The following is a 26,260-nucleotide window of genomic DNA, read 5'->3' on the forward strand; positions in this document are numbered from 1 at the left end:
CATGGCTGTCGACTACCTCGATGCACTCAATCCTACAGCCTCTACTCCTTCCCAGTGTCCTGCAGGGTTCCAAACTTCGGCAATGATTCAATTGACCAACGACGAGAGTTTGAACGCATTCGACTCATCTGGGGAAGAAACGGGTGGTGGCAGCGAAACCAGCTCCCTAACCAGCTCAAAGACTAGCGTAGGTTTTGGTCTTACCGAAGTAGATAGCCGGTCAGAGACTGACCGTGACTTAAAGCTTTCAGATCACTATGTGGCAGAGGCGATGGACGGCGATGGTGGCCGACCACCGTGCTTGGCGGGTATCAAAATCTATGCGAAGGCACAACAGGAGTTCGAACGAATTCGGCAGGCACATCGTACATTGGCTCCGACAGGATGTACTCCGCAGTTTTGCCAGTCCGGTCGTATGACGCGCACGAATGAGACGCGAGTTGGCAGAGACAGACCGCTGGCAGAGATTCAGCAGGAGGCCACCGACTTTTTAAGAGAATGCCGGGACCACGGAGTCATAGAGTCGGATGAGCATCTACAAAAGCGCATAGATGAAGCTCTGGCACAGATCTTAGACTCTTCGATCGTCACCACCGTCACAGACGTGAACGGAAACCAGCGTATTGACCTGGCAGGGGGCACGTGGCATCAGACGACTGAGGAATTGGAGTACGGGCTGCGTGCAGCATGGAGGAACTCTCGCCGATGCATCATGCGGTCAGAGCACCAGAGCTTAACGTTGTACGACTTTCGAAATGTACATTCGAGCCATGACATGGCTCGTGCAATTCTGGACAGCATGGTGGAGGCTTTCAATCGTGGGCACATTCTACCCTCCGCCTTCATCTTCCCCGCACGATTACCTGGAAAACGAGGTCCTATGGTCTGGAATCATCAGATACTGGCGTTTGCCGGATATCGCATGCCGGATGGTTCAGTCCTCGGCGACCCTGCAAACGAAGAAATCACCAACGCCATCATCAAGTTCGGCTGGAAACCGCCGGTGAATAAATCTCGCTGGGATTTGCTGCCCCTCGTGGTCATGGCCGAAAACGACAAACCATGCATGATGGAGATTCCGCTCGAACTGCAACGCACTGTTCGCATCACACATCCTCGTTATCAACGAGAGTTCAAAGAGCTAGATCTTCGCTGGGTCCTTGCTCCCGCACTTAGCCGATTGGGATTCGACATCGGTGGCAATCAGTACACCGCAAGTCCGTTCATAGGCTGGTTCATGGACGCTGAGATTGGTATTCGCAATTTGGCGGACACATTCAGGTACAACAGTCTGCCAGCCATCGTCCAAGCACTTAGTTTAAGCGATGATCCTTCGACACCGCTTGACGAATTGCCGGAATATAAGCGACTGGTTGCTTTAGTAAGTCCATTAGAACCAATGCAGATCATGTGAAGCGTCCGCGACTAACGGCTACAACAGTCTCGAGCCCAGGCGGAACTCAACTTCGCCGTGTATTATTCGTACATGAACGAGCAAGTTACCATGACAGACTCCTTGACGAGTTCAATGGAGTATCAGAACTACGACGAGGAGTACAAGGAACGGACAGGCTTCAGTTTGCCAGCCGATCCGTACTGGATTGCACCTCCTCAAGGCTCAATCATCTCACTTTGGCACCGAGGTGGCCTTCCCAATTATCAGCCGAAGCCTTTGATATGCAAGCATGTTCAGGACCCAGTCAAAGCCTGGACTCGGGAATCGCCTGACTTTGAACGATCATGCGATAAAACATCATCGAGCATCTCCAGCAGCCCCTCCGTCAGCCGGCCCACCATCCAAATCTTCTTCTGCAGCGCTGGCGTCAGCGCCAGGAAGATGGCAACGAAGCTGCACGCAACGATGCGGAAACGCGTGTGCGGAATCACAGGCAGCTTTGATGTCAGGTCTGAGCAACCTCTTAACAAGCTTGATCTTGCAGCCACGGGCGAAGAAGACATAATCTTCATTATATCAAGTACAACGGGACGCGGTGCCATCCCTCCTAATGCACAGAGGTTCATTGAACGTTACCAATCCGCGGAGCGTATGACGTCCCCTCCCCGGTTTTCTTGTTTTGGCAATGGCGACAGCACGTACGGGGACACGTATAATGCCTCCGCGAAGGTCGTTCAAGAGCTCATGGTTAAGCTTGGCTGCAGATCTCTGTTTGACGACTATTTCTCCGGTGACACAGCTGTGCGCAATCCCGACTGGGAATCTTTCAATCGGTGGACCGATGCGATTGATCATCTTGTCTTCGGAGCTCCAAAACCTACCAAAGCCTCCTCGTCGCCGATCGAGTCCAAACGCAAGAACATGCTCATGGCTGACATGCCTACAGCAATGCTCGTGCGCAAGGAAAAACGTCATCCAAGAGGCTTAACCCACATCAGCTTAAATATTGGCGATTTGAAGTGCCATGAAATAGATCACATCAAGATCTTGCCCCCGAATCCGGAAGGAAAGGTGGCAGAAGTGTTGGACGCTCTGCATCTCAAGGCAACTGACACTTTGCCGTGGCATCGAGAGACAGCTCGCGACTTCTTCAGCAAGTACGTAGACTTGGACGAGCCTTTCAAGACGCTGAGCTGGTGCCCTGGTTTCGACCGGATGAGTTCTGAGCAGCAAGAACTTCTGAGACGCGCGAAGGCACGGGACGTGCTGACCGATGGCCAGATGAGAAGACTCATCATGGATGCCATTGTTGAGAGCATCTGTAAGGACATGAGCTCGATCACGCCTCGACTGTACTCAGTCGCCTCGTGCCCGGAGCACTTCCGAACGGACAAGGTGTTGGAAGGAGGCAAAGGCAATGTTGTTGATATCATGGTTAAGGTAAATCCAGGTGGTCGCTTCAGCGACACATTCCTTCAGCAGGCACGACTCGGCGACACCATGCGTTTCAGTCTCGCAAGTCCCGACGTTGGGAAGCTGATCCGGGCACACGAGCCAAGCGCTCCGCTTATTGCCGTCAGCACAGGCTCGGGCATCGGTCCTGTGCGTGCCATACTACAGCGTCGCTTCGTCGACAGCTCCCGAGCCTCTGGCGAGTTTGGTCGACTAGGGACATCAGGCGCCTTGTCGAGAGAGCCGAAGCGGATCGAACATGCACCCGTTTCTGAACACCGTTCAGGACGCTCGTCCGCACACCGGCGACGCAACTCCTTAGGCGGCGAATCGCGTCTACCAGGCACCGGTCGCCGAGCACGTTTGGACGCCAGAAGTGCGAGGGGATCAATCAGCCTCTTCGCGGGTTTCAAGGACGTCGATTCAGAGCTCATCGAACATCTTGTCCAACCAGCGGCAAGAGCAGGGCTGCTTGACATCGTCGAACTCACGCCCAGCAACCCCGAAAAGAAGCGGGTGCAAGATCGCATGTTGCTACCCGAGACCAGGTCTCGGTTGGCCGAGAAACTCAAGGACCCATCGTGCGTCGTGTTCGTCTGCGCGAACGAGGTCGCTGCCGAGGGCGTCTTTGCGAATCTATCTCTAATTGCCGGCGAAGACGTGAAGCGGCTTCTGGGTGACAGATACGTCGAAGAGGTCTTTCGGGACTAGAAATGATGTGACCAGTGACCTTCATGTGCGCATATCTGCGGCGGACTTTTTTTTTTCTTCGTAGGTTTCTCGGCTTTCACGATTTTCTCTTTAAAAAAAAATAAAAATGAATATATACAAATATAGATTGAGAAGGGGGGGGGGGGGGGGGTGTAAGAGAGAAAGAGAGATAAAAGAAATAGAGCTAGGGTTTTGCTAAGATAGCTAGTTTCGGCAGATGCAGAAGTGTTTATTATCGTCGAAGCTGTCGACATAAGTTTGAAGGCTATATATTCAAGAAAATCAATTAGAGGAAAAAAGAAAACCGGAATTCCGTCGCCGAAATGCATATTTATTGATTTATAGCATACATATCAGGGGGCGAGATCAATTCAGCAAACATGGCTCAGTGTTCCATGAGCCATGATGAAAGTGAGATAGATGACCACTATTACACGGTTCTTCCGGACGCCCTAAGTTTCCCGGGGGAAAGCGTTTAGTCGAATGGGTTGGTGCGTGTGCCCCAGTAGGTGAGGAACAGTGACAGGCCAACAGTCTCGAAGATGCGAGCAAGAACACCGACGGCGACAGTGTCCAGCGGACGCTTCTCGGTGAGGACCTGCGATACAACCTGTTGCAGATTCGTTAGACAAGCTCGTCGACACATGGCCTAACGTGGCATTGGGCAACGTACGGATGGGGCAGCAGAGGCGAAGAAGATCAGCGAGCCGAGGTAGGCAGCACCCTTGTAGCTCAAGGTACCGGTGGCGTTGATGAGGGCGCCGACGCCGTACGACTGAAGGGCGGAGCCGAGCAGAGACGAGCCCCAAGTAGCGGCGGCGGTAGCGGCTTCCTTTGACTTGAAGAACTCCTCCTTCGTGTTGGCAGCCTGAGCACGGTTGTATGTCTCGCCAAACAGGGGCGCCATCACGGCGAGAGAGACGGCATGGTTGAAGACGGTGCCGAGCGCAATTGCGGATGGCTTGACGGGCGGGAGGTCTAGAATCGCGGGCTTAGCAGATGTCTTGAACACGGCCACGAAGACGGAGTCAAAAGCAGACACGATTGGCTGTGTCAATTGGTTGAACGAGGACATTGCGTGCTTGTATGTGTGAGGGGATAGAGGTCTAGGTCGTGTTCGAGCAATGGAGAGGCGTGTAGAGCAGGAGAGAGAGGGGGTGTGCGTGTATGTGTGTGTGCGTGTCGTGTGCTGCGAAGACGGAACTTGACAGCAGCAGAAAGGCAACGGTGTGAGGAGCCTCGGGAAATGGAGCTGCTCGCCTCTGCGAGGCACTGCTCGTTCTGCTGCTGCTCAAGCTGGCGATTGAGAGCCCAAACGCCGTAACGACGCTCGCGGCTCCGTCGCGGGCAATGACGGTGATGGCACTGAGCCTTGGTGATGCCAGGTTGGGGCAGGCAGCCAATCGGGGCCGCTCGCAGAAGCATGTGGTGGAGCTACGTACAGTGAAGAGTGGCCATGGCGACTGATGGGCGCGTGAGGTGTCTGTGTGCACGAAGGACGAAGAGAGATGAAGGCGATGGAAGAATTGAGTCGAGTCGAGTTGGGCGTGTCTGTGATTGTACCGGAAGAGAACGAGGAGCTGCTCGACCAAAGCCGCTGGCTTTAAAGGACTGCGGAGGAGCACAAACGGGCGGTGACGTCAATGTGATCGCGCACTTGGCCACCAAAAGTTGCAGCCGGCCAGCGCCATCAAGCTTCGACCACGCGCAATGGGGCTAGACCGTCGACGGCGTCCTTGGAACTCCTGCAGAACTTGATGGGTTTCTGGTCGCCGCACCCGGCTATCGTGAGCCGCGGCCATTTGGAGCCACTGTCTGAGCCGGCGCGTCGTTCTTTGTTCCTGGCCACGATCCTCGCCCTCGACAGCGTCGGGAGCCGTAGATCGGGCTGATCGTCGGTGCTTGCCGGCTGACGTAATGCGCCGGGGGGCCCCACAAGGCATTCTCGCCCCAGCACCACGCCCGTTGCGGGTCTGTCCAGCGTGCCCGGTCGAAGCTCCTGTCGGACAGTAGTCAAGCATTGTTTCCCCAACGGATAATGCCACGCTCCCGGCTCCGGCAGCCCGTCGAGTTGAAATGAAAAGACCATAGCGTCTTTGGCATTCACACACGCGCGCGCGTCGTGAAAACAGAAGCTCCATGCTCATCGCCGCTGTTTGCGCTGCTAGAACCCGTCCACTACCACAGTAGGACGGTGGAATCCACAGCATCGTTTTTTGCCGTGGCAGCACCTTCGAGACGCGTAGTTTGTCACACGCATTTCTCCCTGCCCTCCTTGGAAACGAGACTCTTGTTTTTCGTCTTGTGTCCAGTGCTCCCATAGCAGCCTCAGAGTACAGCAGCCACGGCCTCGACGAACGGATCTCGGGCAACATGCAAGTGGCACAAGGACGAAGGAGCAAGTTGGTGCGCAACAGTTATCTATATTGTGACCTCGTAGCTAGATAGTACGAAGCGAAGCGTCTTTACGCTGCTCGGAAACTTTCCAGCTTTGGGCATCCGTGATCTATCTCTACTTCCGGCCTGCTCCTCTTTTCTACACAGCGCAAATCTTGGACGTTTCGAACGCAGTATTGGGTGAACCTCTTCAAGGCGGAGACTCACCAAGCCCAAACATACGTATCGAGTTGTTCCACGCACTAGGGAGCAGATTAGCAGTCCGTCATTTCAGACACCCAAAAAATTAAAACTTACGCTTCGCAAACCTCTTCGACAGGAATCTCCTTGATGGCAGCTATAGCATATGCGACGTTTGTGATGGCGCACGGCTCGTTCCTGCCCTTGACCATGCAGCCCTTTACGAACTTCTCCTTCTTGACGCTCTTTGGGAGCGGCGGTGCGCCCTTCAAGTATTTCGCGCTGGCGTGGCTAGGCCGCATCTCACACCATGGCCCGTCCGTCTCGATCTGCAGCCTCTCCAGCGGTATAGCTCGCACAACTTCTACGTTTTCTTCCGTCTTCATCGAGCAGCCGTTCACGCCAATGTCCAGGCCCAGTGCGACGAGCCGCTGCATTTCTTCCATTGTACCCGTGAAGCTGTGCACAAGACCCATTCGAGGTAATTGGGGTAATCGGGCAGAGAGGAGACGCTCAAAGTCATCGGCGGCGGCACGCGAGTGCAGAAAGAGAGGGAGCTGCACTTCTACGGCAAGGTCCAGTTGCGCCTCGAAGTACTTCAGCTGCTGCTCCTTTCCCGTGAGGAACAAGCGGTCGTAATCTAGCCCTATCTCGCCAAATGCCACCGCATGTCCACTCCTTTTAGAATCCAACGCAAGTCTCTTGAGTTCCTCCAGCAGCTTCGACGGCCCTCCTGGATGGCTATCAAATTGTTTTGCGGAGCAAGGATGTACACCCACCGTGCCGAAGCACACACCTGGGTGGGCTTTGGCAAGATCGATAGCGTGGCGCGACTCTTTTAAATCAGAACCAGTGATCATGAACTTTTCACACCCGACGTCGAACGCTCGTCGCAACACTTCTTCGTAGTCGTCCTCGTGGGCTTGTTTGCCATGGTACTCGCCGCGGAAGACAGGATCACCTAGGTTTATACCAATCTGCAAACTGTCAGTATCTGGATGCAGGCTAGGGTGGCATATCGCGGACCAACATCAATGTAGCGGAGCTTCTTGCTCTGTGGCTGTGCATGTACCGAAGACGTTGATGCCATCCTGGACGGGTGGGTGGTGGTCACAGATTTCCCAAAGACACGGGTTCCGAGGGGAAAGGATTTCGACGACGCTGAACCGAAGCGACAGAAACCCAGGCCTCTTACTATCTGCATCTATACTGTAAAAAAACGTCTGGTTTCGTCGTGACGCAGGAACAACGACGACGATTTGACATGGTCCAGCCCCTGTCGTGGAGCTTTCATCCGGCATCGGCATCCCACATCAGAGACGCTCCCGCTCAGCTTCTTCGGAGCTGCCAGCGTTCGAAGACCAGATGAGCGAGACAGTGTCCATCCACGCTTCAAGTCTTCGCGAATCACGCTGCCTTATTCACGATCGGCGAATCCGGCCAAGCCTCGTGTAGAAACATGGTGCATGCACGGCGCTGACATCGTGGGCGATGTAACTGGTTCCCCGCCATGCGTAACGTGCATGAGCTGAGGCCAGGTATCAACGATTACTTACCACATGGAGAATTGAAGTATAGATCCAGTGTCTTCCCAGGCTTGCTTTCATTGATTCTCCTCTTCACACATCCGTTTATATTCCCGCTCTCATAGTCATTTTCGTTGTGTAATCGCAGTCATTTCAACAGCATGGCTACTCCAGAGGGGCATCCTGAAATCGACTGGGACAACTGGAAGCCTGCTGGACCAGGAGATGGTATGGACCGGTGCCCGAGAATAGCAAGAGTGCAGAGCATTATTGACTCTTATCGCCAGTCCGTTCTCCGTGCCCTGCGATAAACGCGCTGGCAAACCACGGTATCCTGCCTCACGATGGCAAGAACATCACCAAAGCCATGGCTGTCAAAGCCCTAACCTCAGCCTTGCATTTGGACGCGACAACGGCGTCAGTGTTCGCTTGGGGAGGGGTTGCCGCAAATCCGAACGCGGAAGAGCACAACTTCGACCTCAATCACGTCGACAAGCACGGTTGGATTGAACACGACGTAAGCTTGAGCAGAGAAGACATTGCGTTCGGCAGCAACAGCGAGTTCAACAAGGAGCGCTGGGCCGAGGTGTGGAAGATATACAAGGAAGGCGCTTTGACGGAGGGCGGCGCATCCGGCGTCGGCCCCGAGGAGACGAACTGGAAGAGCGCGAGCAAAGCGCGTTATTTCCGTGTCAAGCAGTCCAAGGAGCGCCACGAGGCCGCTGGAAAGGAGTTCGGCTACGGAATCAAGGAGGTCATCCTCTCGTACGGCGAATCCGCGCTGTTCCTCAACATGCTCGGCAAGGATGGCGCCGCCCCTCTCGAGTGGGTGCGGATTCTGTTCGAGGAGGAGCGGTGGCCGTACAAAGAGGGCTGGCGGCCCCCGAAGATTGTCGACCAGAGCATGATGAGACACGTCATCACCAAGCTCATGGAAGCGAACGAGGACAAAGCAGAGGAAGCCGTGCTCGTCGGCTTGGGAACGGTCCGCGCCTTAGAAGCTGCGGTGGCGAGTTTGATCAAGGTTTCCAGCCCTAGTTACTGTTCCGTCATGTAACGAGCACATCTTGGACTTCGTTGCTCCGGATGCAACGAGCGAGAGAGAGAGAGAGAGAGAGAGAGAGAGAGAGAGAGAGAGAGAGAGTCTGTGCTGGAGCCCTTAATCCCGCTGATGACGAGCGCATATGCACTTTGGAGACAGAAGAAAATGCCCTTAATCTGTTGAATATGCAACAAGGAACCATGTCGTTGTCCCCGAGTTAAGTTGTCAAGACGTAGGTTTTTTTTTTTTTTTTTTTTTTTGGGTGGGAGGGGTCATTCAGCCCGATCCTTTCGTCCTGAGACTTTGATACTCAAAGCACATCACCCGTCTTTCAAATCCCGACGACCGGTCTATTTCTTGCCATGCTATTGCCTCCGAAGTGCTTGCTTGATCTCGTTCCTGTGAGCTGTGTCGACCGCACGCTTTGACGTCCCGCTGGTCCAAAGGTCGGGACAGCCTCTGTCCAGGAGTTCCTCCGCTGAAGAAAATGCCGTACTTGCGAAACGTCTCCGTGATCCTGCCATGTTGGCCGTCAGTCCGTGCAATGCAACGTCCCGTGTTCGACAGTCGAAAAGGGGACCAAGACTCGTGCCGTGCGGCAGGACCACGCCGACTTCGTAGCCGAGCCATTGCAATCGTCCCGCTCGTCTTCTGTCCGCTTTGGTCACGCCCGAGACGACAACGTAGCGCGTGGGGCTGCGCGAATTGAACAACGAGGCGGGCCATAGGAGCTCCGTGGCCTTCAGACTCTCCCCGAGTATCTCGCATGGTGAGGCATATCCGCAAACCTCAGGAGCGCAAAGCCTTTGGTTGCCGGGGAGAGGAGGGGTGCCTAGATGTGACGACAGTGAAGCGGTAGTGTTCGCTCTATTGCTGTCTTTTTCTTTTTCATCGCGGCTTATTCGATCATGTAAATGATTGTGACTGTTCTAGCGACGACGTTAGTGTGTGCCACAGTCGATATCATAGTGATCGGATCTGGGCGGTGTCGACGAGGTCACCTGGATTACAAAGGCAGTTCTCACATGCGGGTAATGGCATCGAACCCCGGTATAAGCTCTTGAGACTACGACGGCTTCTAGGGAACTGTTGCCTGCCATAACAATGGTTTCATTTGCATGTCACCCTCATCGGCAGAATAAGGGGTAAAGAGGTCTACGGGCGAAGTTAAAGTCGATTAAGTACCCTACATATTAAACAGGCTTCGTGTTTATTCAATCCTGTCTTTCTGTCTAAAGTTTCGCCCTAGTCTCGTCCTTTTTCAGCATGGCATCGGCCACATTCTTTCGTTGAATTTTACCAGTCGCCGTCTTGGGCATCGTGTCAGTGAACCAAACTCTCTTTGGCACTTTGAATTTGACCACTTTGTTTCTCATCCAGTCCACGAGATCCTTCTCCGTCAGCTGATTGCCGTTTTTCAACACGACGGCAACACCAATATCTTGCCCGTATATCTCGTCGGCAATTGCAAAGCAGACCGCTTCGCCCACAGCAGGATGCTGTACCAGAATGTTGTCTAGTTCTATCGGCGAAATCTTCTCGCCGCCTTTGTTGATCAGCTCCTTGATTCTGCCCGTGATGTAGACATAGCCTTCCTTATCCATCTTTCCTTGATCACCAGTGCGGAAGAAACCATCTTTGGTGAACGAGGAGGCGTTCGCTGCTTCGTTGTTTAGGTATCCTTTGGTTACGTTCTCCCCCCGTATACAAATTTCTCCATTTGTTTCCCTCGGCAGCTCGTTCCCGTTTTCATCGAGGATCTTGACTTCGACACCCTGGCCAATGCCAACAGACCCAGGAATGCGTTTCCCTCTGGACGGCAACGGGTTCGAACACATTTGGTGAGCTGCTTCGGTCATCGCGTACGCCTCCAGAACGGGGGCCTTCAACGCCTTTTCCAGTTCATGAAATACCTTGGGACTGAGAGGGCTTGAGCAGCTTCGTATGAAGCGAATGTTAGGTACTGGCTGCGGCAGAGGTGATTTGAGTAGAATCTGATGGATGGTTGGCACGGCGGTGTACCAATTCGCTTTATTTGCGATGAAATCGGACCAAAATTGCTGCGCAGAAAACTTGGGTGGTACAATCACAGAACCTCCCGCTGCAAGTGGCGCAAGAAAACCAGCCAGCAGGCCGTGGACATGGAACAGGGGCATGACTAGGTACGTCCTGTCTTCAGATGACAGATCGTACGTTGCTTCGATATTCTTCATTGTCCTTGTGAGGTTCCTATGCGTCAAGGGCACCGCTTTGGGCCGTCCTGTGGTTCCCGAAGTATGCAAGACGAGGGCGACGTCATCTGGCCGCGCGGACTCAATCTTTTTGTCCCCATTGCCCTTCAGTTTCCCAAGCTCTTTCACGTCAAGAACGACCTCCTTGCCATTCGAGTAACACTCTGCGATGGCCGCATTGTACTTTCGAGCCGCTCGTACGGCGGGTGCATCTTCGTCATACGCACCCCTGGGAACAAGGGCTAACGAGGAACTCAGATCGTCGATGTAGAACTCGAATTCAGACTGTTTATAGGCCGGATTCAACGGGGCTGCAATGCTACGAGGTACGCTTAGTTGCCTATGTCATAGAACCGCGTCGTCTGGCTTACGCTCTTTGGAAACCTGCCGCAAGGAAAGAGACCTAGACAGCCAGAGTCAGCTCTCGCTGTGAGATTGGAGTCTAGGGAAGCAGTACGATAAACTCATAGCTGTTAATCAGAGCAATAGATACAGCGGCTCCATGGCCGATGCCGAGCTTTGCAAGCTTCCGCTGGAAGGAGCGGATCTCTGCGTCGAGCTCGGCGAATGAGACGGACAACGACGTCGAACCAGGAACAATCACGGCCGTAGCGTCAGACTTCGCGGGCAGCGAAGTGGCCAGCGTTGCCATTACGCTTGTCAATAAGAGATACGGCGAGTGATTTTTGTCTTTTTTTTTTTAAAAAAAAAAAAAAAGAAAAAAAGGCTGGAACGGAGAGGACTGGCAAAGCAAAAGTTGATGGAGAAGCCGTGTCATCGCCGAACCCTTTGCGTGGTTTCACGCCGATTCTCCATCCAAACCACGTCTCCGCACGTACGTGACGGGCGTGCCCCTTGGCCATCATGCAGACCGCTAGGGTATTGTTCATCGATAAGTTCTTAGCTTCCCATCACCCGACCTCTGGACTTTGCAAACCCAAATTCCGCCTTTGCGGCGAGCAGATCTATGTTCAGAAATTCCTAGCGGCAAGCTCTTGTCGCACAAGACTTCGAACGACGTGGCTTTGTCACGCGCGCTTACTACAAGTCCCAAAACCCCTTCTGCCGTCGCACCCTGCGACACGTCCCGACAGCATCTGCTCACCTTTCGATGTTCCTGGCCGTGGCAAACAATGAACTGATGGTGCGAAAAGCGAACGATAACGACGTCTCGCTGGCGTCCGACACCGGGCAGCGAAAATCCGGGGATCATCCGCCCGTGAGATCTCTTGGTCGATGCACGAACCTACATCAGCTCTAGTGCTGCCGACAAAAAGGAGGTTTGGAAAGCTCGCCACGGACCGATGGTGGCTGTCCCGAAGCCAATCATCTGGTTATTTGTGCGTTGCTTGTGATGAGGCTGGCGACGGTCAATTACCACCCTTCCGGGCCGGCAAAACACTCCACCACCCCGGCCGTCAACGAGCGACGAGAGATATTTTTGTACTGGGGTGCATATGATTGCCACTCCCATCGGTTGATCGTTACAAGCATCATGCTGAACCAATATTCATTCCGTGCATTAGAGCGCATCGTACACGGCAAACGAACCGAATCAATGGGCCACGCTTGTAGCACTACAGAACCGTTTTTTGGCCTTCTGATGGCCACTGCGTTTTGGCTTCTCGGCCAGGACCACATGGCGTCCTCTGAAGGCTTCTTCCGAGATTGGTGACCTCTCCTCGTTGATCGTATAAAGTTCAGTGTGGATCCCCCTTCTAATTCTCAGGTTGTTTTGACTTCCGACTCAAGTCACAGAACACTTTTTGTTTCAAATTCACCGTCCCATCACTCGCTTTGGGCCTTTTCTCATCACTCTCGTTCTTCTTACACATTTTCGTAATAGCCAAGAATCCCCTCGGCCAAAATGCGTTTCTCCGTCGCTCTCGCTGTTGCCGCCGCCGGTCTCGTCTCAGCCCAGACCGCAACCACGACTGCTGCCAGCTCCGGCTCGACTTGTGCTGCGCAGAAGTGAGTAGCTCAATTGTATCTGCTTGTCTATTCTTTCTGAACTCTCTCACAGCATCGTCGACTCTTGCTTGGCCACCACGAAGATTCCTCTCGATGCTTGCGCACCCAATGACTGGCAGTGCATGTGCGATGCCCAGACTCAGGTCGTAACGTAAGTCTAAAATCGGGGGGTTCCTTCTGGAGAGCGTAAGAACGCGTTCTAATCAGCCGTAGTTGCTATAACAACTGCCCGGGTGACCAGGACAGGTTCGCCGCTGAGCAGCAGCAAACCTCCTGGTGCAACGCGGCCAAGCAGCTCGCACCATCTTCGTCTTCCAAAGCTTCTACTCTCGCCACGTCCGCCACATCCGCAGCTTCGGTTAGCAGCAGCACTGCTTCCAGCACCAAATCCTCCGCGTCCGCATCTTCCACCTCACTGCAGCAGAACGCAGCTGGCGTCGTTGCTCCGGCTACCGGGCTCCTGGCTGTGGCTCTTAGTTTCTTTGGTCTGATGTGAGACCGGTATCGAGGAGGACAGTTTGGAATGTTTAATGTGGCATGGTGTGTCTTGGCAGTTCATCAACACCTGCGTGGATAGGTTCGGAGGCGCTATAGTGTCTAATATATTCCATTCCACACATCGATCGTGTCCAGATGTTCCAATCCAAACGTAATCTCAACATGAAAAGTGCAGGGATACCGACAGCCGTGATATGTCCGGCATTTTCAAGAGTCTGCTTGCCTACAAGAGAACCATTCCATGGTCATCAGCAGACTGTCTTCACGGAGCACATGGTCGAGGATTGAGATGTTATTAACAGGCTCCGAAAGCTGGGTGTGAACTGATATCATGGTGTAGCACAAGCCTTGCTCTCATGTACCTGCTGCTTGCGAGCGGTATGCCCAATGGCTCTGGCTGTCTGCGTGCTCTACGAGCTCAAAAGAGGCTTTCTCAAGAGGCTGCAAAACGGCGACACAAAAACAGCTTTGTCGACCTTGGCCACCGTCTCCGTACAGGACTGCGGTGCAGTCGCAAGCGCGTCTAGCATGTACACACGCCGACTGATCTCGTAAAGACAGCTAAGGCGCCTTCATGCGAGTCAGATTGCTGAGTCTGCCGGCGCCGCTCCCAGCTCGTACGATCCCTAACGAGAAGTGGCAGCCGCACTTCGTAAAGAAGGACGCGAGAAAGCTGCAAATGGTTAAATGCCTACTCAGAAGAGCTTCATGTGTATAGCGGGCGCAGTGCACCAAAGTTTATTAGCGGACTCATCCCCGTCGTTGGCTGGCGTCAGCAGCTGCCCAACGCTTTGCCCCACGTTTTGAGCCGTCCCAGCATCACCATGATTGGTTCTTCGCCACAATCCGTCTCCAAGTCGATGATGGAGACAGATCTGGGGTCAAGTCTAGCGGCATTTTTTGCGGCATTAAGTGAGCGACAGCCGGGCCGACTTGTAAGTGGGTTGACTAAGTCGTACTGTCCCACCGCGCACGACAGCGGTGACGCTCGCCAGTTTTTCTACCCCTCTTGCACTCACGACGCTTTCCAGGACGTTCGGAACCTATTCACTAACCAGAAGGCAGCTTGCTGTTCCTAACAGTGTGCTCGTAAACGCTCAGCACCGCAAGCTATATAAAACCGCTAGTCTGTCGCCGTCGGATGGAATGTCGTGACGTCTCGCACGACCGCATTGGCCTCCCTGAACGATGCACGACTCTGTGAAGACTCCAAGTACGGGGCAAATACCAAAGCATGGCAAGCATGGCAGAGCCGAATAGAGGACCTTCGGTTTTGATCGTGACCACTTTGTTCTGTGTGCTTGCTACGATTTTTGTTGCGCTACGCATGATATCCAGGATCGGCATAGTCAAGAAGGTTGACCCAGACGACTATGTCATGCTTTTGGCCTGGGTATGTTGAACGTCCATCGTCTTGACGTCTGGATCGCTCATGATTTCAGGTCATTGCCTTTTGCCTCTCCTTTTCGATATGTTATGGCACGGCCTATGGACTCGGGCAGCATCAGAGCACTATTCCTGCTTCTCACATGGGAAGACTGAAGAGAGCCGAGTACGCTTTCTCGGTCCTCTATGTATAAGAAACCCCCTTGCCTTACCTTCAACCCAGCGCTAATATATGCAGAACCCTTCGCTCATGGTGACAAAGACATCGATTTTACTATTCTACCTGAAGCTTGGCGCGACGGAGCTAATCTTCCGATGGGCGTGCTACGCGACTCTATCCGTGGTCAATCTCGCCGGCTTAGCATTGACATTCCTCAACATCTTCCAGTGCAGACCGATTGGCGCGGTGTTTAAGACACCAGTGCCCGAAAATGCATACTGTGAAAACATTGTAACTCTGTACTTGTCTTCAGCGCCTGTCAACATCATAACAGATCTGGCCATTCTTTTCCTTCCGATGCCCATACTGACAAGTATGCGCCTTCCTCGGAAGCAGAAGAACATCCTCATCGTCACCTTTAGCGTTGGCTTCTTTGTTACTGTGATCGATGTCATTCGCATAGCGTACCTTCAGGACGCCGCAACGGCCAGAATTCAGGCCTTGCTAGCTGGTGGTGGAAACGACCCAGGCCAAAGAAACAATTCCGACATCTCATGGTATGCCTCGCTCTCATTCATGTGGTCTGGCGTCGAAGCCAACATGGGAATTATGTGCGGATGTGTCCCTATGTTGAAACCACTGGTCTCTCGGTTCATGCCGCAACTACTTCGCGACATCAACGTCAAGAATTTGTCGAACTCGAAATCACGTCTGGGTAGCGAGAACAAAAATGACTCATCGAACGGAGCATCTTCTCGCGCTGCCAACCTCGCTGAAATCATGCAGCCTAAGGAGCTACATCTAGAGCCAGCGGAGGCCAGCTGTTCGTCAACCAGTCATGGCGCTGGCGAGGAAATAGAGCCGGCAATAGGTGTCCTAGATTTTCTCACCACGCCCGAGATGAAAGAGCTTCCCCAGAGAGACGTAACCAACTCTGGCGCGATCAAAAACCCTGTCACTCGCAATGACTACTCCACCTTTTTCGACTTCGTGAACATGCAACAGCGAAAAAGCTTGGTCGAAATGACTCTTCGCGAATCACTCTTTCCCAATATCATGGTTACCATCCTCTTCGTGATCTGGGGTGTTGCATATGGCTTCCTTGACACGCTAAACACACAGTTCCAACAGTCGGCCAACATGACGCCTGGTCAAACCACCGCTCTTCACAGTGCGTACTTTGGGGGATACTTCGTTGCTCCACTCACGTTTGGCCGACTGTGTCTCAAAAAATGGGGCTTCAAAGCATGCTATATCGTTGGCCTGTGCACATACGCTTGTGGGACGCTGGTATTCTGGCCTTCTGCCGTTCTTACTTCTTTTCCTGCCTTTCTTGTGTCCAATTTTATCGTTGGTATGGGTCTCTCAACACTCGAAATTTCAGCGAACCCGTTCATCGCGCTGTGCGGGCCTCAAAAGTACATGGAGGTCCGTTTAAATCTGTCCCAAAGCGTTCAAGCCGTTGGGACGGTCGTGTCACCGCTGCTAGCTCAAAAAGTGCTCTTTAAATCTGCCACAAATGCTTCTAGCCTAGTGGACGTTCAGTGGACGTACCTTGGCATTGCTCTCTTCTCCATACTCCTTGCAGTGGCGTATTTCTACGTTCCTCTTCCCGAGGCTACCGACGCCCAGCTCGAGCGTGCTCAAGCACGTCGCTCAGACTATGCGAACATTGCTTCCATATCGGGTGTGCGCATCCTATGGATCTCTCTCACTCTCGGTGTCCTCAGCGAATTTGCATATGTCGGTGCTCAGGAAAGCGTCTCAACGTCGTTCAATGCGTTTTACGCGGAGGCATTTCATTCCCACAATATGGACACGACGTCCTGGCTTGCTATCGCTCACACAGCATTTGCCGTGAGCCGGTTTCTAACCGCGGGATTGAACTGCTTCATCAAAGCACGATACCTATTACTGTTCTTTTATGCCGCTGCTGTTGCTCTCTCGGCCGTGTGCATGACGTATAGCGGTGTCACAGCGCAGACAGCTCTCATACTTCTCTTCGCATGCGAGGGTCCAATATTCTCCATTATTTTCGCCAGCTCGCTGCGCGGCTTAGGGAAACACACCAAAGACGCTTCTGCCCTCATAACAGCGGCCATATCTGGTGGTGCGAGCTGGCCACCAATCATGTATGGAATTGCTACAAAGACACATAGAAGTTACCAATACGGGTACTGCGTCATCATTGCGGCATTTGCCACAGGAATGCTTCTGCCCATCTGGCAGAATATACACCCTGTAGCGCGCAAACTAGCGGACCCAATGCCAGACGACGAGGACTTCATGATGCCAGTTCATTCTTCGAGTTCGGGAATGAGAAGTTCAAGCTTCTCAAGGCCAAAGGCTATCTTCAAGAATAGAAGAAGAAAAGAAGGGATTTCGGGTGTGGAGCATGTTGAGGAAGTGCATCGTCATGGTACTCTTTCTAGAGATCTACCACACATTGGTATTCTGCCTGGCACGCCATGATGGATTTGGATTACGTGGCATGCTTAATGAGCGATTCTTTGTATATACGTTTGCAAGATACCCGACCTTATTGCAATAGTCAAGAACTCATAGCACACTGCCTTTTTTTTTCAAAGCTATACATGGATACAAAACAAGACGATTCTGTTGTTCTTATATTACACAAGCATATCCCACTTCACCGAAAGGGCGACATTTCCCCAGCAACATCCGCTACCGTGCCGATAGTCGTCGCTGGTAGCCGTTCTCTTGGCGCCATTAATTCTTCTCTTCTTGACCTCTCTTCCTCTTCAGCAATCGCCAATTCGCTCAGCCTGGCTGCCTCTGGAGACTCGCCATCATCAGCATCAATTTCTGCTCCACTGTATCCCGCCACACGAGCGTTCTTGATTTGATTCGCTCGTTCAGTAGCCCATTGCTTCCACTTCTCAAATTCCGCATCTTCCAACGGCTCTGCGATAGCATTCGGTCCGAGATTAAAGTATGCACCTGTATGAAGAGCCTCCTCCTTCGCGATACGCCGCTCGACGTCTTCAAAGTGACGATGCTTGTAGAATTCATGCCGCGCAATGTCATAGGCGCGGTAATGCGATACAGGCTGCGCTTCAGCTGATTCTTCCGATCTATACCCATGCTGCTTCAGGTACAGTTGACGCTGGACGACGCTGCATAGATCGTCAGTACTAGCTGCTACATTTCATACACGTCTAATCAGTACTGTACCTTTCGCCATCCATTCTCTTTCCCTCCTGTTCCAACACGCTCCAATTGTACGACTTGTGATCATCGCCCGAGTCCTCGAGCACGACTCTCGGTCTCGCTAACTCCCATGGGTGATCCGAGAAGAACTCTTGACGCAGAGCATCCTCAGGATAACGTATTCGTTGGGGCTTGTACATTCCCTTTGTCAATTGACTCTTGACTGGCCGTGTTACCCGTGGCGGAGGCGGGATGTTCTGCACAACATCGTGCCATACTGGTGGCATCGAGATGCGTTTCGTCTCGAGAGCTATATTGGCAGTGGAGAGGATGCGTTGGGCACGGAAGTCATAGCGGCCCATCGTAAGCTTCTTTGTACCGTTGGCGAGCACGGAGTAGCGAAGGATTGAACTTTGAGGTCAGATTTGTCTTGTCTCCGCCCAGAGACGATTGCAGGAACCAAAGACGGCGAACAGATCAGGACAATAGCTCGCCCTGGTAAGTGTTCAAGATAATGCAATTCCCTTCAGATCAGCATTGTTTGTGCTGATCATGTCAAGTTTGATGGAGGAGAACGAAAGCGTCGTGCGTGCGACAAAAGCTCGCGGGCTTCTCCATTGGGAACTTTTCACGCTCCGCATTTCCCTTTTCGAGCAATCAATCAAGCAGAAAAAGTTCACCTCATTGACCTTTTTCAAACTACCCACCAGCGCATCTTCCTGCCCTCATATTTAATATAAGGTACCTCCGAAAAAGGTCTAATAAACGAAATCATGGTTGCTACTGCTCCAGAATATCGGGTATCATCCACTGCATAGCTCTGTTGCGCGGTATGTCCGCCGTCTCATGTCCTTTCTCCGAACCTTCGAGCGGGCGTCGAGCTGCGGAAACACGTACGAGATAGCCTCCTTCTCTCTCTCGGCCTTCCTATGCCCGATACTATACGATCGTATACGCCCAAAGACGACAAAGCAGCATGAGAGACAACGAACTGAAGCCCTATTTCGGACGCTTCCTCCAGCCGTCGAACTGGAGACATGCTTCATTGCAGCCTTGGTGCGAGCATCATCTTGTCACGGACATTACAAAGGTCGCTACAGGCCGCAAAATCCCCTATCTCAGTATTCAGGAGCCTGCAGACCACGAGAGCTTCTGTCAAACACGGCCTTCCAATGTCAACGAAGGAATTACACCAAGACTGCAAGATGTGCACGCAATTCCAGCTTCTCGGCATCAATTGGAAAGGAGGACCTACATGCTTTGGTCGATATATATGGAGCACGAAGAGAAGAGCATGAACATCAGGTAGACACACCGATTGATCCCGTGCCTGTTAGGGTAAAGTCCTCAGAACAGCCATTCGAAGACGCAGACGTCGTTGAAAGCCATTATCTGATCAATCCCGAACCTTCTTCAGAAGCCTCACGGATCCTTGCGGATTTATCTTCCCTGCTGGAAGATCCTGACACGCCTCATGAAGTTATCTATGCGCTATATCGGCAACTTCCTGGCAGTCGTATCTGCTACTTATCTGTGGACTTGCGCAAGCGTCTACTAAAATTTCTTTCCCAAGTTCCAGCATTCCGCTTCAAAATCAAGTATGCCGACAATTTTCTCTCTATATTACACGACATGCGGGCAGAGAATATTCCTGTGGACCTCGCACTATGGTCAACCGCTATTCGCTTCCTAGGTCTGAGCGAAGGTCCTCATCAAGCTGTACGAATGTGGCGCGAGATGGAAAATCACTACGGCCTGAGAGCCAACAACTACATCTTCAGCATTTTGTTCGACTTAGCGGCCAAGCACAACAGCTTTGCACTTGCCGAAATGATAGAGAAAGAGGCACGCGAGCGGAATGTCAAGCTTGATCGCATATCACGAATGTCGCGAATTTTCTACTATGGCATACTAGGCGACGGCCTGAATGTGCGTCGAGCATATGCCCAACTTGTGGAGGCAGGCGAGATCGTAGATACGGCTGTCCTCACAAACGTTATATCTGCTCTGATTGATGCCGGGGAATATCCAGCTGCGGTGGAAACCTTTGAGCGCATGAAGCATCTGCATGCCACAAAAAAAGGTGCCACCCACGCGCCCAACCTCTGGCGCGAGAGACGCGAACTGCGAATCCTTCTGACCAAAGCGGGACATCACTACCGAAGACGGCCAGAAGAGCGGCAGAAATTCCAAGATTTGGCACCCATCAACCCAGACTGGCGCACATACCGTGTTTTTCTTCGCTATCACGCACTTGTGACAGGCGAATGGCAGGAAATTGAAAGGCTCTTATCCGAGATGCGCAGGGCCAAAATCAGCCTGAATTCCGAGATCTACGCAGTTATATTTAGCGGCTTTGCAAAGCACGGTGGCATACAGCTTGCCGCGTGGACCAGACACAACCTTGAGAGCCTCTGGCAGGAGTTTAAGAAGGCCAACACGGAAGATCCAGTGGAGAATTCGCTCAATTCCCATTTAGTATCAATGATTATGGCGGCTTTTCGTCATTGCGCAGACCGCACGCGGGCGAGATCTGTTTGGGAGACGATATTAGAGAGATGGAGGCCTCCTAGAAGGCTGGATTTGCGAATTCGCCAGCTGCTCAAAAAGTAGAGGGCGCCTTAAACGTGCGGTTGATCACTAATTTGATCGAGGCTTTTTGATATCTGGTATACCGACTTGTAAATATTGATCTCATGTGGATATGTACGGATGTACTTGTGTATGATAGAATTATGAGTTCTGCTCTGACGTCTTGTAGTTCCGCCACGTGATGTCGCGTCTTCAATCACGAAAAACCTTACGCGTGCTCTTCACTGGCTCAAGTGCGACAAGAACTGCACGTACTACACCATATCTATAAATAATCACTCACACAATGTTACTCGATGGATATGGGAACATTTTGAGACGTGGCAATTCAGAGATGTAGCGGATGAAGGAATGCTGAAACGCTGCTGCTGCTTCTTGATAGCTTTCGCTGATTTCGGCAATTTCTTCCCATCAGGTTCTAACGAATTCGAGTTTCTGAGCAGCAATAATGCCAGGAGAGAAGAAAATTCGGCACTCTGAGATCGAGTTCTACTTGCGGAGAACGTTCGGAAAGTCCAGCTTTAGGTGCGCGGATTTTTACAGACCCGAAATATGACATACGAAGCGGGTGACCAACAGATTGTAGGCCAATGCAAAAGGAAGTTGTCTGTGCTGCTCTCGAGGGCCATGATATATTTCTACAGGCTGCAACGTCGTTTGGCAAGAGTTTGTGTTATCAGCTACCTGCTGTCGTGGACTTTGGGCGTGCGTATCATCGCACGATGCAGACGTTTCTCTATCTAACTGATCAAAAGTAACACTGGTGGTTTCACCGCTGCTGGCTCTGATGAACAACCAGATCTCCATCTTGCGTGAATCGAATGTCCGCGTCGAGTCGATCAACAGCGCCGTGTCTGCGGAAACACGTAAGGCCATCATGGCCGATCTACAATGCGGGCATCCCAAGACAAAGTTGCTGTACGTGACCCCCGAATTCTGCGCCATGGACCACTTTCGAAGAGTGCTTCGCATTGTACATAGTCAAAAGGAGCTTGCTCGCATAGCCATCGACGAAGCTCATTGCATCAGTGAGTGGGGCCATGACTTTCGCCCAAAGTTCCAAGAATTGCGGTTCTTCAAAGACCAATTTCCAGACGTACCGATGATATGCTGTACTGCTACTGCAACACAAAGGGTGCGTGAAGATGTTGTGTGCATGCTTGGGCTCAGCCCGAACAAGGTGAAGGTCTTCACGATGACGACTTGTCGTCCAAATCTGCACTACGAAGTGCGATTCAAATCCGACGAAACCGATCAATATGGCGACTTTATAAAGTGGCTGAAGGCTACACACGCTCGTCGTGCTTCGTCCCAGCGTGCTGCACAGCTTGCTCAATCTAACGAGCGTCTTGATAACGTGAGCGGAATCATTTACACCATATACCGTAGAGATTGCGAGGCTCTTGCAGAACAGCTGCGACGCGACGGTATTGGCGCACGCCCCTATCATGCTGGTCTAAGCAATGAAGAGAAGGACAGAAACCTCGCAGGCTGGGTAGCGAACATGGAAGGCTACGATGTCATCGTCGCGACAACGGCTTTCGGCATGGGAATCGACAAGGAGGACGTTCGTTTTGTTGTGCACTGGCAGATTCCCAAGTCTTTCGAAGGCTTCTATCAAGAAGCCGGACGAGCAGGACGAGATGGCAAAGCGAGCGTGTGTATAATGTACTACTCGCGCGAGGATGGGGCACGTGCCTTCCAGCTCTTGGATGCCGATGGCCAGCGAAAGCAGAACAGCGTAGCCAAAGGAGCTACGCACGCGGTCGACCACATTCAGATGAGAAAGGCAAGCCTGACGGCGTTGGTGAACTACTGCGAAGAGGTGGGAAGGTGTAGACACCAAATGATCTGTGATTATTTTGGGGAGGAGATTACGGCGCCATGTGATTACGCATGTGACTGGCACAAGTATGGTGACAAGCTAGCTAGCATCAAGGACCGTGTCCTTGTCTCCGAGGAGTGGGCCGACACGCAAACGCAAGCAGGAGCTTATGCTGTTCGCAGCGATGACTAAATACTCTGGGCGAATCGTCATTAGGCCGAGGAGGGCGGCGCAACACGGCCTTGAAGCGTAGGGAGAGGACGGGATGACAGTCGACAGTACAATATGTCCAAAGCAGGTGTTCCAGGGCTCGATTGCTGATGGTCTAGGTGTTCTCTAAGCATGATGCTTCAAAGTCAGTCCAGCGAACGAGTTGAGACCAACGGGCAGTTCCAAGTCAGACGTCAAAGGATTCAGGGTAAAGACGAACGGATACCATGACTACCCGGATGCATTACAATGGATCTCTCAATCTGCCGCGAGCTCCACGATTTCACAGAAGAAGAAGAAGAAGAAGAAGAAGAAGAAGAAGAAGAAGAAGAAGAAAGCGAATGACGCGTAATGACTCCTAGTCATGCTCAAGAACAAGACCAAATCAGCAGACGTCTGGGGAAAGAGAATCTTCTTGATGCCAAGGCCTGCAGACATACAGACATACCGACGCTTTGTAGCATATGGAAGGGGCTTTGAATTGAGATTGCGACTCTCTAGAGCGAATCGAATGAATTAAATTGTTTTGCCTGAGTTTGCGGGTGATAGAGCGAGAACAGCGCGTGTAATCGAGACAATCGGCTGATAAACGAAAACAAGACGCGCGGTATCTCGCAGTCGTGCGCATGCAACCAAAAGGTTCCAAGACACATGTTTCGCACTTCCTACTCCCTATGTGTCTATCACAGCTGTCCTTTGCGCTTCAATAATTTTCTGGGGTATCTTCGAACGTAGGCGATCTACAGCCTTTTGACCGCACAGATTGTCCAGGTCAGGGCGGTCGAGGTAGAATCGACGAGTCATTGGTCGCGGACGCGACATGATAGATTCGAGCTGTCACAACTTAGTCTGCGCCCCGACTTCATGCCTGTGAGGGATGTGTTGAAGTTGGCGATACCTTGGACGCAGCTGCTGAAGCATTGGACGGCGATGACGTAGATGCCGACTCCATTGTGAGGACTGGGATTGTGACGGAAAGGCGGATGTCCCAAATAAAAAGAGTCCACTTTCGTGTGTTAGATGGATCAGTTTGGCTTTTGTCTCTCGACTAGACTGTGCCCGCAAAGGAAGAGAATGGTACAAAGCGACGAAGCTACTGTGTATCCATCTGCCCGTCCTCACTCAGGGGCCTCGTCTCGCTCCTCCTTTCCACCACACTAGAGAGCCCGCGGTCTAGCGTTTAGCCACAGCTGCGCCTTCAACCGTCCATCTCGAGCCTGGATCGACCGATGAACAAACATGTTGCTTGCGAGCGTGCGTAATAACAATTTGGCAAACCGAAGCCTTTACAGCAAGCACGTCTCACTGCTTGACTCCCCCTTGCCATCGGGTCTTTGATTGACAGCGCTCACTGTATTCCAGATCGCGTCGAGATGAGAACCAGCGCCTTGTTCCACGGCACTGCGTGCTGTGGCAATGTCTAATCACAAGGACCATCGGCAGAGCCACAGTTTCTGAAGTTGAAATCCTGCGTCAGTCGGTCGTGTTTCCAGGCATGATAGCAATACTGAACATGAATTGGACTCATGATCGGGTTCATGCATTTTCGCTCAACTCTATTCGCAGCACAGTTTGTATCTTGGGGTATCACAAAATCCGCCCACACACAAACGCCGTATTCAGCGCTAACAATTTCCCCCCCACGTAACCAAACATGACGATTCAGACTTCAAACTTGTCCATCTTATCCAAAAGTCCCGAGAACGGGCATTGCTTCAGCTCTTCCGCGGGCGTTCCGACATCGCTCTGGGCAGGACTACTGAAGTTCTCATCTCCCCCACTGCTTACACTTCCACTGGGATCGACCATTCTCTTGCCGTGCAGGAATCCTTCTCTTTCACTTTGCGGCGACAGGAGCGGCCTTCTCAGAGCATTACCATCCTTCACGTGCCACCGTGCAAATAGGTCGTTTTGAATCCATATCACTTTCCCTACAGCCTTGATGAGCGCGGCCTTCCTCTCCGTTTTCAGTCTCGGATGGAGAAGGATTTCGTCGGTGAGCATTTCCTGGATGAAGGCCAAGGTCATGCCAATATGCACATAGTCAACGTGCAGTCCGCGGCGGGTAGTAGCCTGGCAATGCATCATTCCGACCTTGTCCATGTACTCCCAGAACTCGAATTTACTTGGATCCGAGCATATTTTTTGCAAATAACCCTGCATGAACAGTTTGCGGTAGTGGATTTGTGAGGAGTCTTTCGACGGGAAACTGTCGCTGGGACCGGCCCTTCCTAGCTCACGTTCAATAAATGATTTGGCGGTGATGTCGTACTGAAGCAGCTTCGAGTAGACTTTGTCTACAATTGTTGGTATAGACGTCCTAATGTACTTTGAGCCAACAGTGAGGGCTTGGATATCAGCTGGATCGACGTTAGCAGGAGAGAAGAGAACGCGGCGGAAGGACGTACAAGCGTTAAAGTCCAGGAAGGAATGGAGGTATTGTATCCGCGCGTGGAGATTTGAATGTATGTCGTCGTGATCGATGTGCTGGACTCGTCTGGCGGGCGCCATGCCGACAAACCCCGATAGCAGGACAGCTCAATGGAAGGCAAAGATGGAGAAGATGTGCGGGAATATCAAAGGTGATCGTGAAGCCATGTGGTGAGCAAGTCCAAGAAAAAAAAAATCAAAACGTATCGAAACAGGAGCCCGACGGTAGTCCGGCAATATGTAGGCATGAATAATAGTGGGCCATTACTAAGTAGCAACTCAAGGCTGGCCCACGCGAGCAGCTAGGCCTTGATCAGATCTCTTAACGTCAAGGGAATGAACGGAGGGTCAGACCGCAAGGAAAGCGAGCGAACGCGCCGGCTGGCCGGTCGTACCATTCTCCGGCAAGGCTGGAGAACTGCTACGCAAGTTTCCGAAGGCCCCAGGGGCACAAGATGATCGGGAAATCTGGGGGGAGGGGGCTGCTGACACGAAGGGGAGGGTTTGGACGTCTGGGGGGCCACATGGAGTGATTCTTCGGGAGAATTCGCGTCGGCACGATGTGCGCTGAGTGAAGGCCGGGAATTAATGTCGCCGGTCCGTCTCTCCGAGCTTGTTTCATTCCACGGCGACAACCCTCAGCCTCAGCAGCGTGTCAAGGAACCTTGTTCGTTAGCGAGCGACGCCGGTTCTTTGGGGCACGCGAATCTTGAGCGGTAGGTCGCGCGAGAAAGCACTGGGAATAGGGCGTATGCTCCGCACTGTGGAATTGACAGAGCGTAGACAGCAGCGAAGCAGTGTACGATTCCACAAGTGGACCGCAGAATCAACGGCCCGTCGCTCGTTCGAGAATGGCGGGATTTTTTTTTCTTTTTTTCTCGAAGCTTACCTTTTCAGGCCGCCAGCGGTCGAGGTGCCAGTGCTCGGACGTGCGCCCGCGGCACACCCACACTGACAGGGCCGAGAAGCAGATCCAGACTCCGCCCTCATCGAGAATGGAGAAGCAGGATAAAGGGAGAGAATGAAGGTACGTCCGTGGCATGCTTCACCGTGCTCTGGTTCGGGCCGACGCATGCTGTCCG

At 52.4% G+C, this 26,260-nt stretch overlaps 12 protein-coding genes across 13 annotated transcripts; 6 read left to right on the forward strand and 6 right to left on the reverse strand.

Moving 5' to 3' along the window:
• Nucleotide 1: 1 nt before the first annotated feature.
• On the forward strand, nt 2-3,676 carry PV09_09048 (uncharacterized protein; the record flags this gene model as incomplete). Its single annotated transcript, XM_016363039.1, has 2 exons — nt 2-1,381; nt 1,442-3,676. The coding sequence occupies 2 exons, from the start codon at nt 2-4 to the stop codon at nt 3,557-3,559; spliced, it is 3,498 nt and encodes a 1,165-aa protein (XP_016209150.1). The 3' UTR covers nt 3,560-3,676.
• Nucleotides 3,677-4,034: 358 nt separating this feature from the next.
• Nucleotides 4,035-5,017, reverse strand: PV09_09049 (uncharacterized protein; the record flags this gene model as incomplete). The annotated part of the gene is made up of 3 exons (XM_016363040.1): nt 4,035-4,169; nt 4,233-4,537; nt 5,002-5,017. The coding sequence occupies 3 exons, from the start codon at nt 5,015-5,017 to the stop codon at nt 4,035-4,037; spliced, it is 456 nt and encodes a 151-aa protein (XP_016209151.1).
• A 232-nt stretch (nt 5,018-5,249) lies between these two features.
• Nucleotides 5,250-5,648, reverse strand: PV09_09050 (uncharacterized protein; the record flags this gene model as incomplete). The annotated part of the gene is made up of 1 exon (XM_016363041.1): nt 5,250-5,648. One exon carries the CDS (start codon nt 5,646-5,648, stop codon nt 5,250-5,252), a length of 399 nt encoding a protein of 132 aa, XP_016209152.1.
• A 317-nt stretch (nt 5,649-5,965) lies between these two features.
• PV09_09051 (uncharacterized protein) lies at nt 5,966-7,400 on the reverse strand. The gene is made up of 3 exons (XM_016363042.1): nt 7,167-7,400; nt 6,254-7,113; nt 5,966-6,198 (listed from the first exon to the last, which is right to left on the reverse strand). The coding sequence occupies exons 1-3, from the start codon at nt 7,338-7,340 to the stop codon at nt 6,147-6,149; spliced, it is 1,086 nt and encodes a 361-aa protein (XP_016209153.1). The 5' UTR covers nt 7,341-7,400; the 3' UTR covers nt 5,966-6,146.
• Nucleotides 7,401-7,488: 88 nt separating this feature from the next.
• PV09_09052 (uncharacterized protein) lies at nt 7,489-8,806 on the forward strand. The gene is made up of 2 exons (XM_016363043.1): nt 7,489-7,890; nt 7,950-8,806. Exons 1-2 carry the CDS (start codon nt 7,824-7,826, stop codon nt 8,717-8,719), a joined length of 837 nt encoding a protein of 278 aa, XP_016209154.1. The 5' UTR covers nt 7,489-7,823; the 3' UTR covers nt 8,720-8,806.
• Nucleotides 8,807-9,798: 992 nt separating this feature from the next.
• On the reverse strand, nt 9,799-11,749 carry PV09_09053 (uncharacterized protein). The gene is made up of 3 exons (XM_016363044.1): nt 11,393-11,749; nt 11,307-11,338; nt 9,799-11,254 (listed from the first exon to the last, which is right to left on the reverse strand). The coding sequence occupies exons 1-3, from the start codon at nt 11,585-11,587 to the stop codon at nt 9,937-9,939; spliced, it is 1,545 nt and encodes a 514-aa protein (XP_016209155.1). The 5' UTR covers nt 11,588-11,749; the 3' UTR covers nt 9,799-9,936.
• A 72-nt stretch (nt 11,750-11,821) lies between these two features.
• Nucleotides 11,822-13,818, forward strand: PV09_09054 (uncharacterized protein). Its single transcript, XM_016363045.1, has 3 exons — nt 11,822-12,906; nt 12,959-13,057; nt 13,120-13,818. The coding sequence occupies exons 1-3, from the start codon at nt 12,803-12,805 to the stop codon at nt 13,400-13,402; spliced, it is 486 nt and encodes a 161-aa protein (XP_016209156.1). The 5' UTR covers nt 11,822-12,802; the 3' UTR covers nt 13,403-13,818.
• A 541-nt stretch (nt 13,819-14,359) lies between these two features.
• Nucleotides 14,360-17,564, forward strand: PV09_09055 (uncharacterized protein). The gene is made up of 3 exons (XM_016363046.1): nt 14,360-14,797; nt 14,847-14,978; nt 15,029-17,564. Exons 1-3 carry the CDS (start codon nt 14,639-14,641, stop codon nt 17,420-17,422), a joined length of 2,685 nt encoding a protein of 894 aa, XP_016209157.1. The 5' UTR covers nt 14,360-14,638; the 3' UTR covers nt 17,423-17,564.
• PV09_09056 (uncharacterized protein) lies at nt 17,425-18,698 on the reverse strand. The gene is made up of 2 exons (XM_016363047.1): nt 18,146-18,698; nt 17,425-18,087 (listed from the first exon to the last, which is right to left on the reverse strand). The coding sequence occupies exons 1-2, from the start codon at nt 18,481-18,483 to the stop codon at nt 17,601-17,603; spliced, it is 825 nt and encodes a 274-aa protein (XP_016209158.1). The 5' UTR covers nt 18,484-18,698; the 3' UTR covers nt 17,425-17,600.
• Nucleotides 18,699-18,780: 82 nt separating this feature from the next.
• On the forward strand, nt 18,781-20,933 carry PV09_09057 (uncharacterized protein). The gene is made up of 2 exons (XM_016363048.1): nt 18,781-20,827; nt 20,883-20,933. The coding sequence occupies exon 1, from the start codon at nt 18,968-18,970 to the stop codon at nt 20,732-20,734; it is 1,767 nt and encodes a 588-aa protein (XP_016209159.1). The 5' UTR covers nt 18,781-18,967; the 3' UTR covers nt 20,735-20,827; nt 20,883-20,933.
• A 26-nt stretch (nt 20,934-20,959) lies between these two features.
• On the forward strand, nt 20,960-23,077 carry PV09_09058 (uncharacterized protein). The gene is made up of 3 exons (XM_016363049.1): nt 20,960-21,238; nt 21,300-21,418; nt 21,469-23,077. Exons 1-3 carry the CDS (start codon nt 21,162-21,164, stop codon nt 22,728-22,730), a joined length of 1,458 nt encoding a protein of 485 aa, XP_016209160.1. The 5' UTR covers nt 20,960-21,161; the 3' UTR covers nt 22,731-23,077.
• A 16-nt stretch (nt 23,078-23,093) lies between these two features.
• On the reverse strand, nt 23,094-25,769 carry PV09_09059. 2 transcript variants are annotated; one of them, XM_016363051.1, is made up of 3 exons: nt 25,157-25,769; nt 23,647-25,108; nt 23,094-23,582 (listed from the first exon to the last, which is right to left on the reverse strand). In XM_016363051.1, the coding sequence occupies exons 1-2, from the start codon at nt 25,257-25,259 to the stop codon at nt 24,411-24,413; spliced, it is 801 nt and encodes a 266-aa protein (XP_016209162.1). In that variant the 5' UTR covers nt 25,260-25,769; the 3' UTR covers nt 23,094-23,582; nt 23,647-24,410. The 2 variants fall into 2 exon arrangements, with proteins under 2 accessions (XP_016209162.1, XP_016209161.1); XM_016363050.1 differs by having other exon boundaries at nt 23,094-25,108.
• Between the last annotated feature and the right edge of the window lie 491 nt (nt 25,770-26,260).

The sequence above is a fragment of the Verruconis gallopava genome, assembly GCF_000836295.1.
Source record: "Verruconis gallopava strain CBS 43764 unplaced genomic scaffold supercont1.52, whole genome shotgun sequence".
Taxonomy (NCBI): Eukaryota; Fungi; Ascomycota; class Dothideomycetes; order Venturiales; family Sympoventuriaceae; genus Verruconis; species Verruconis gallopava.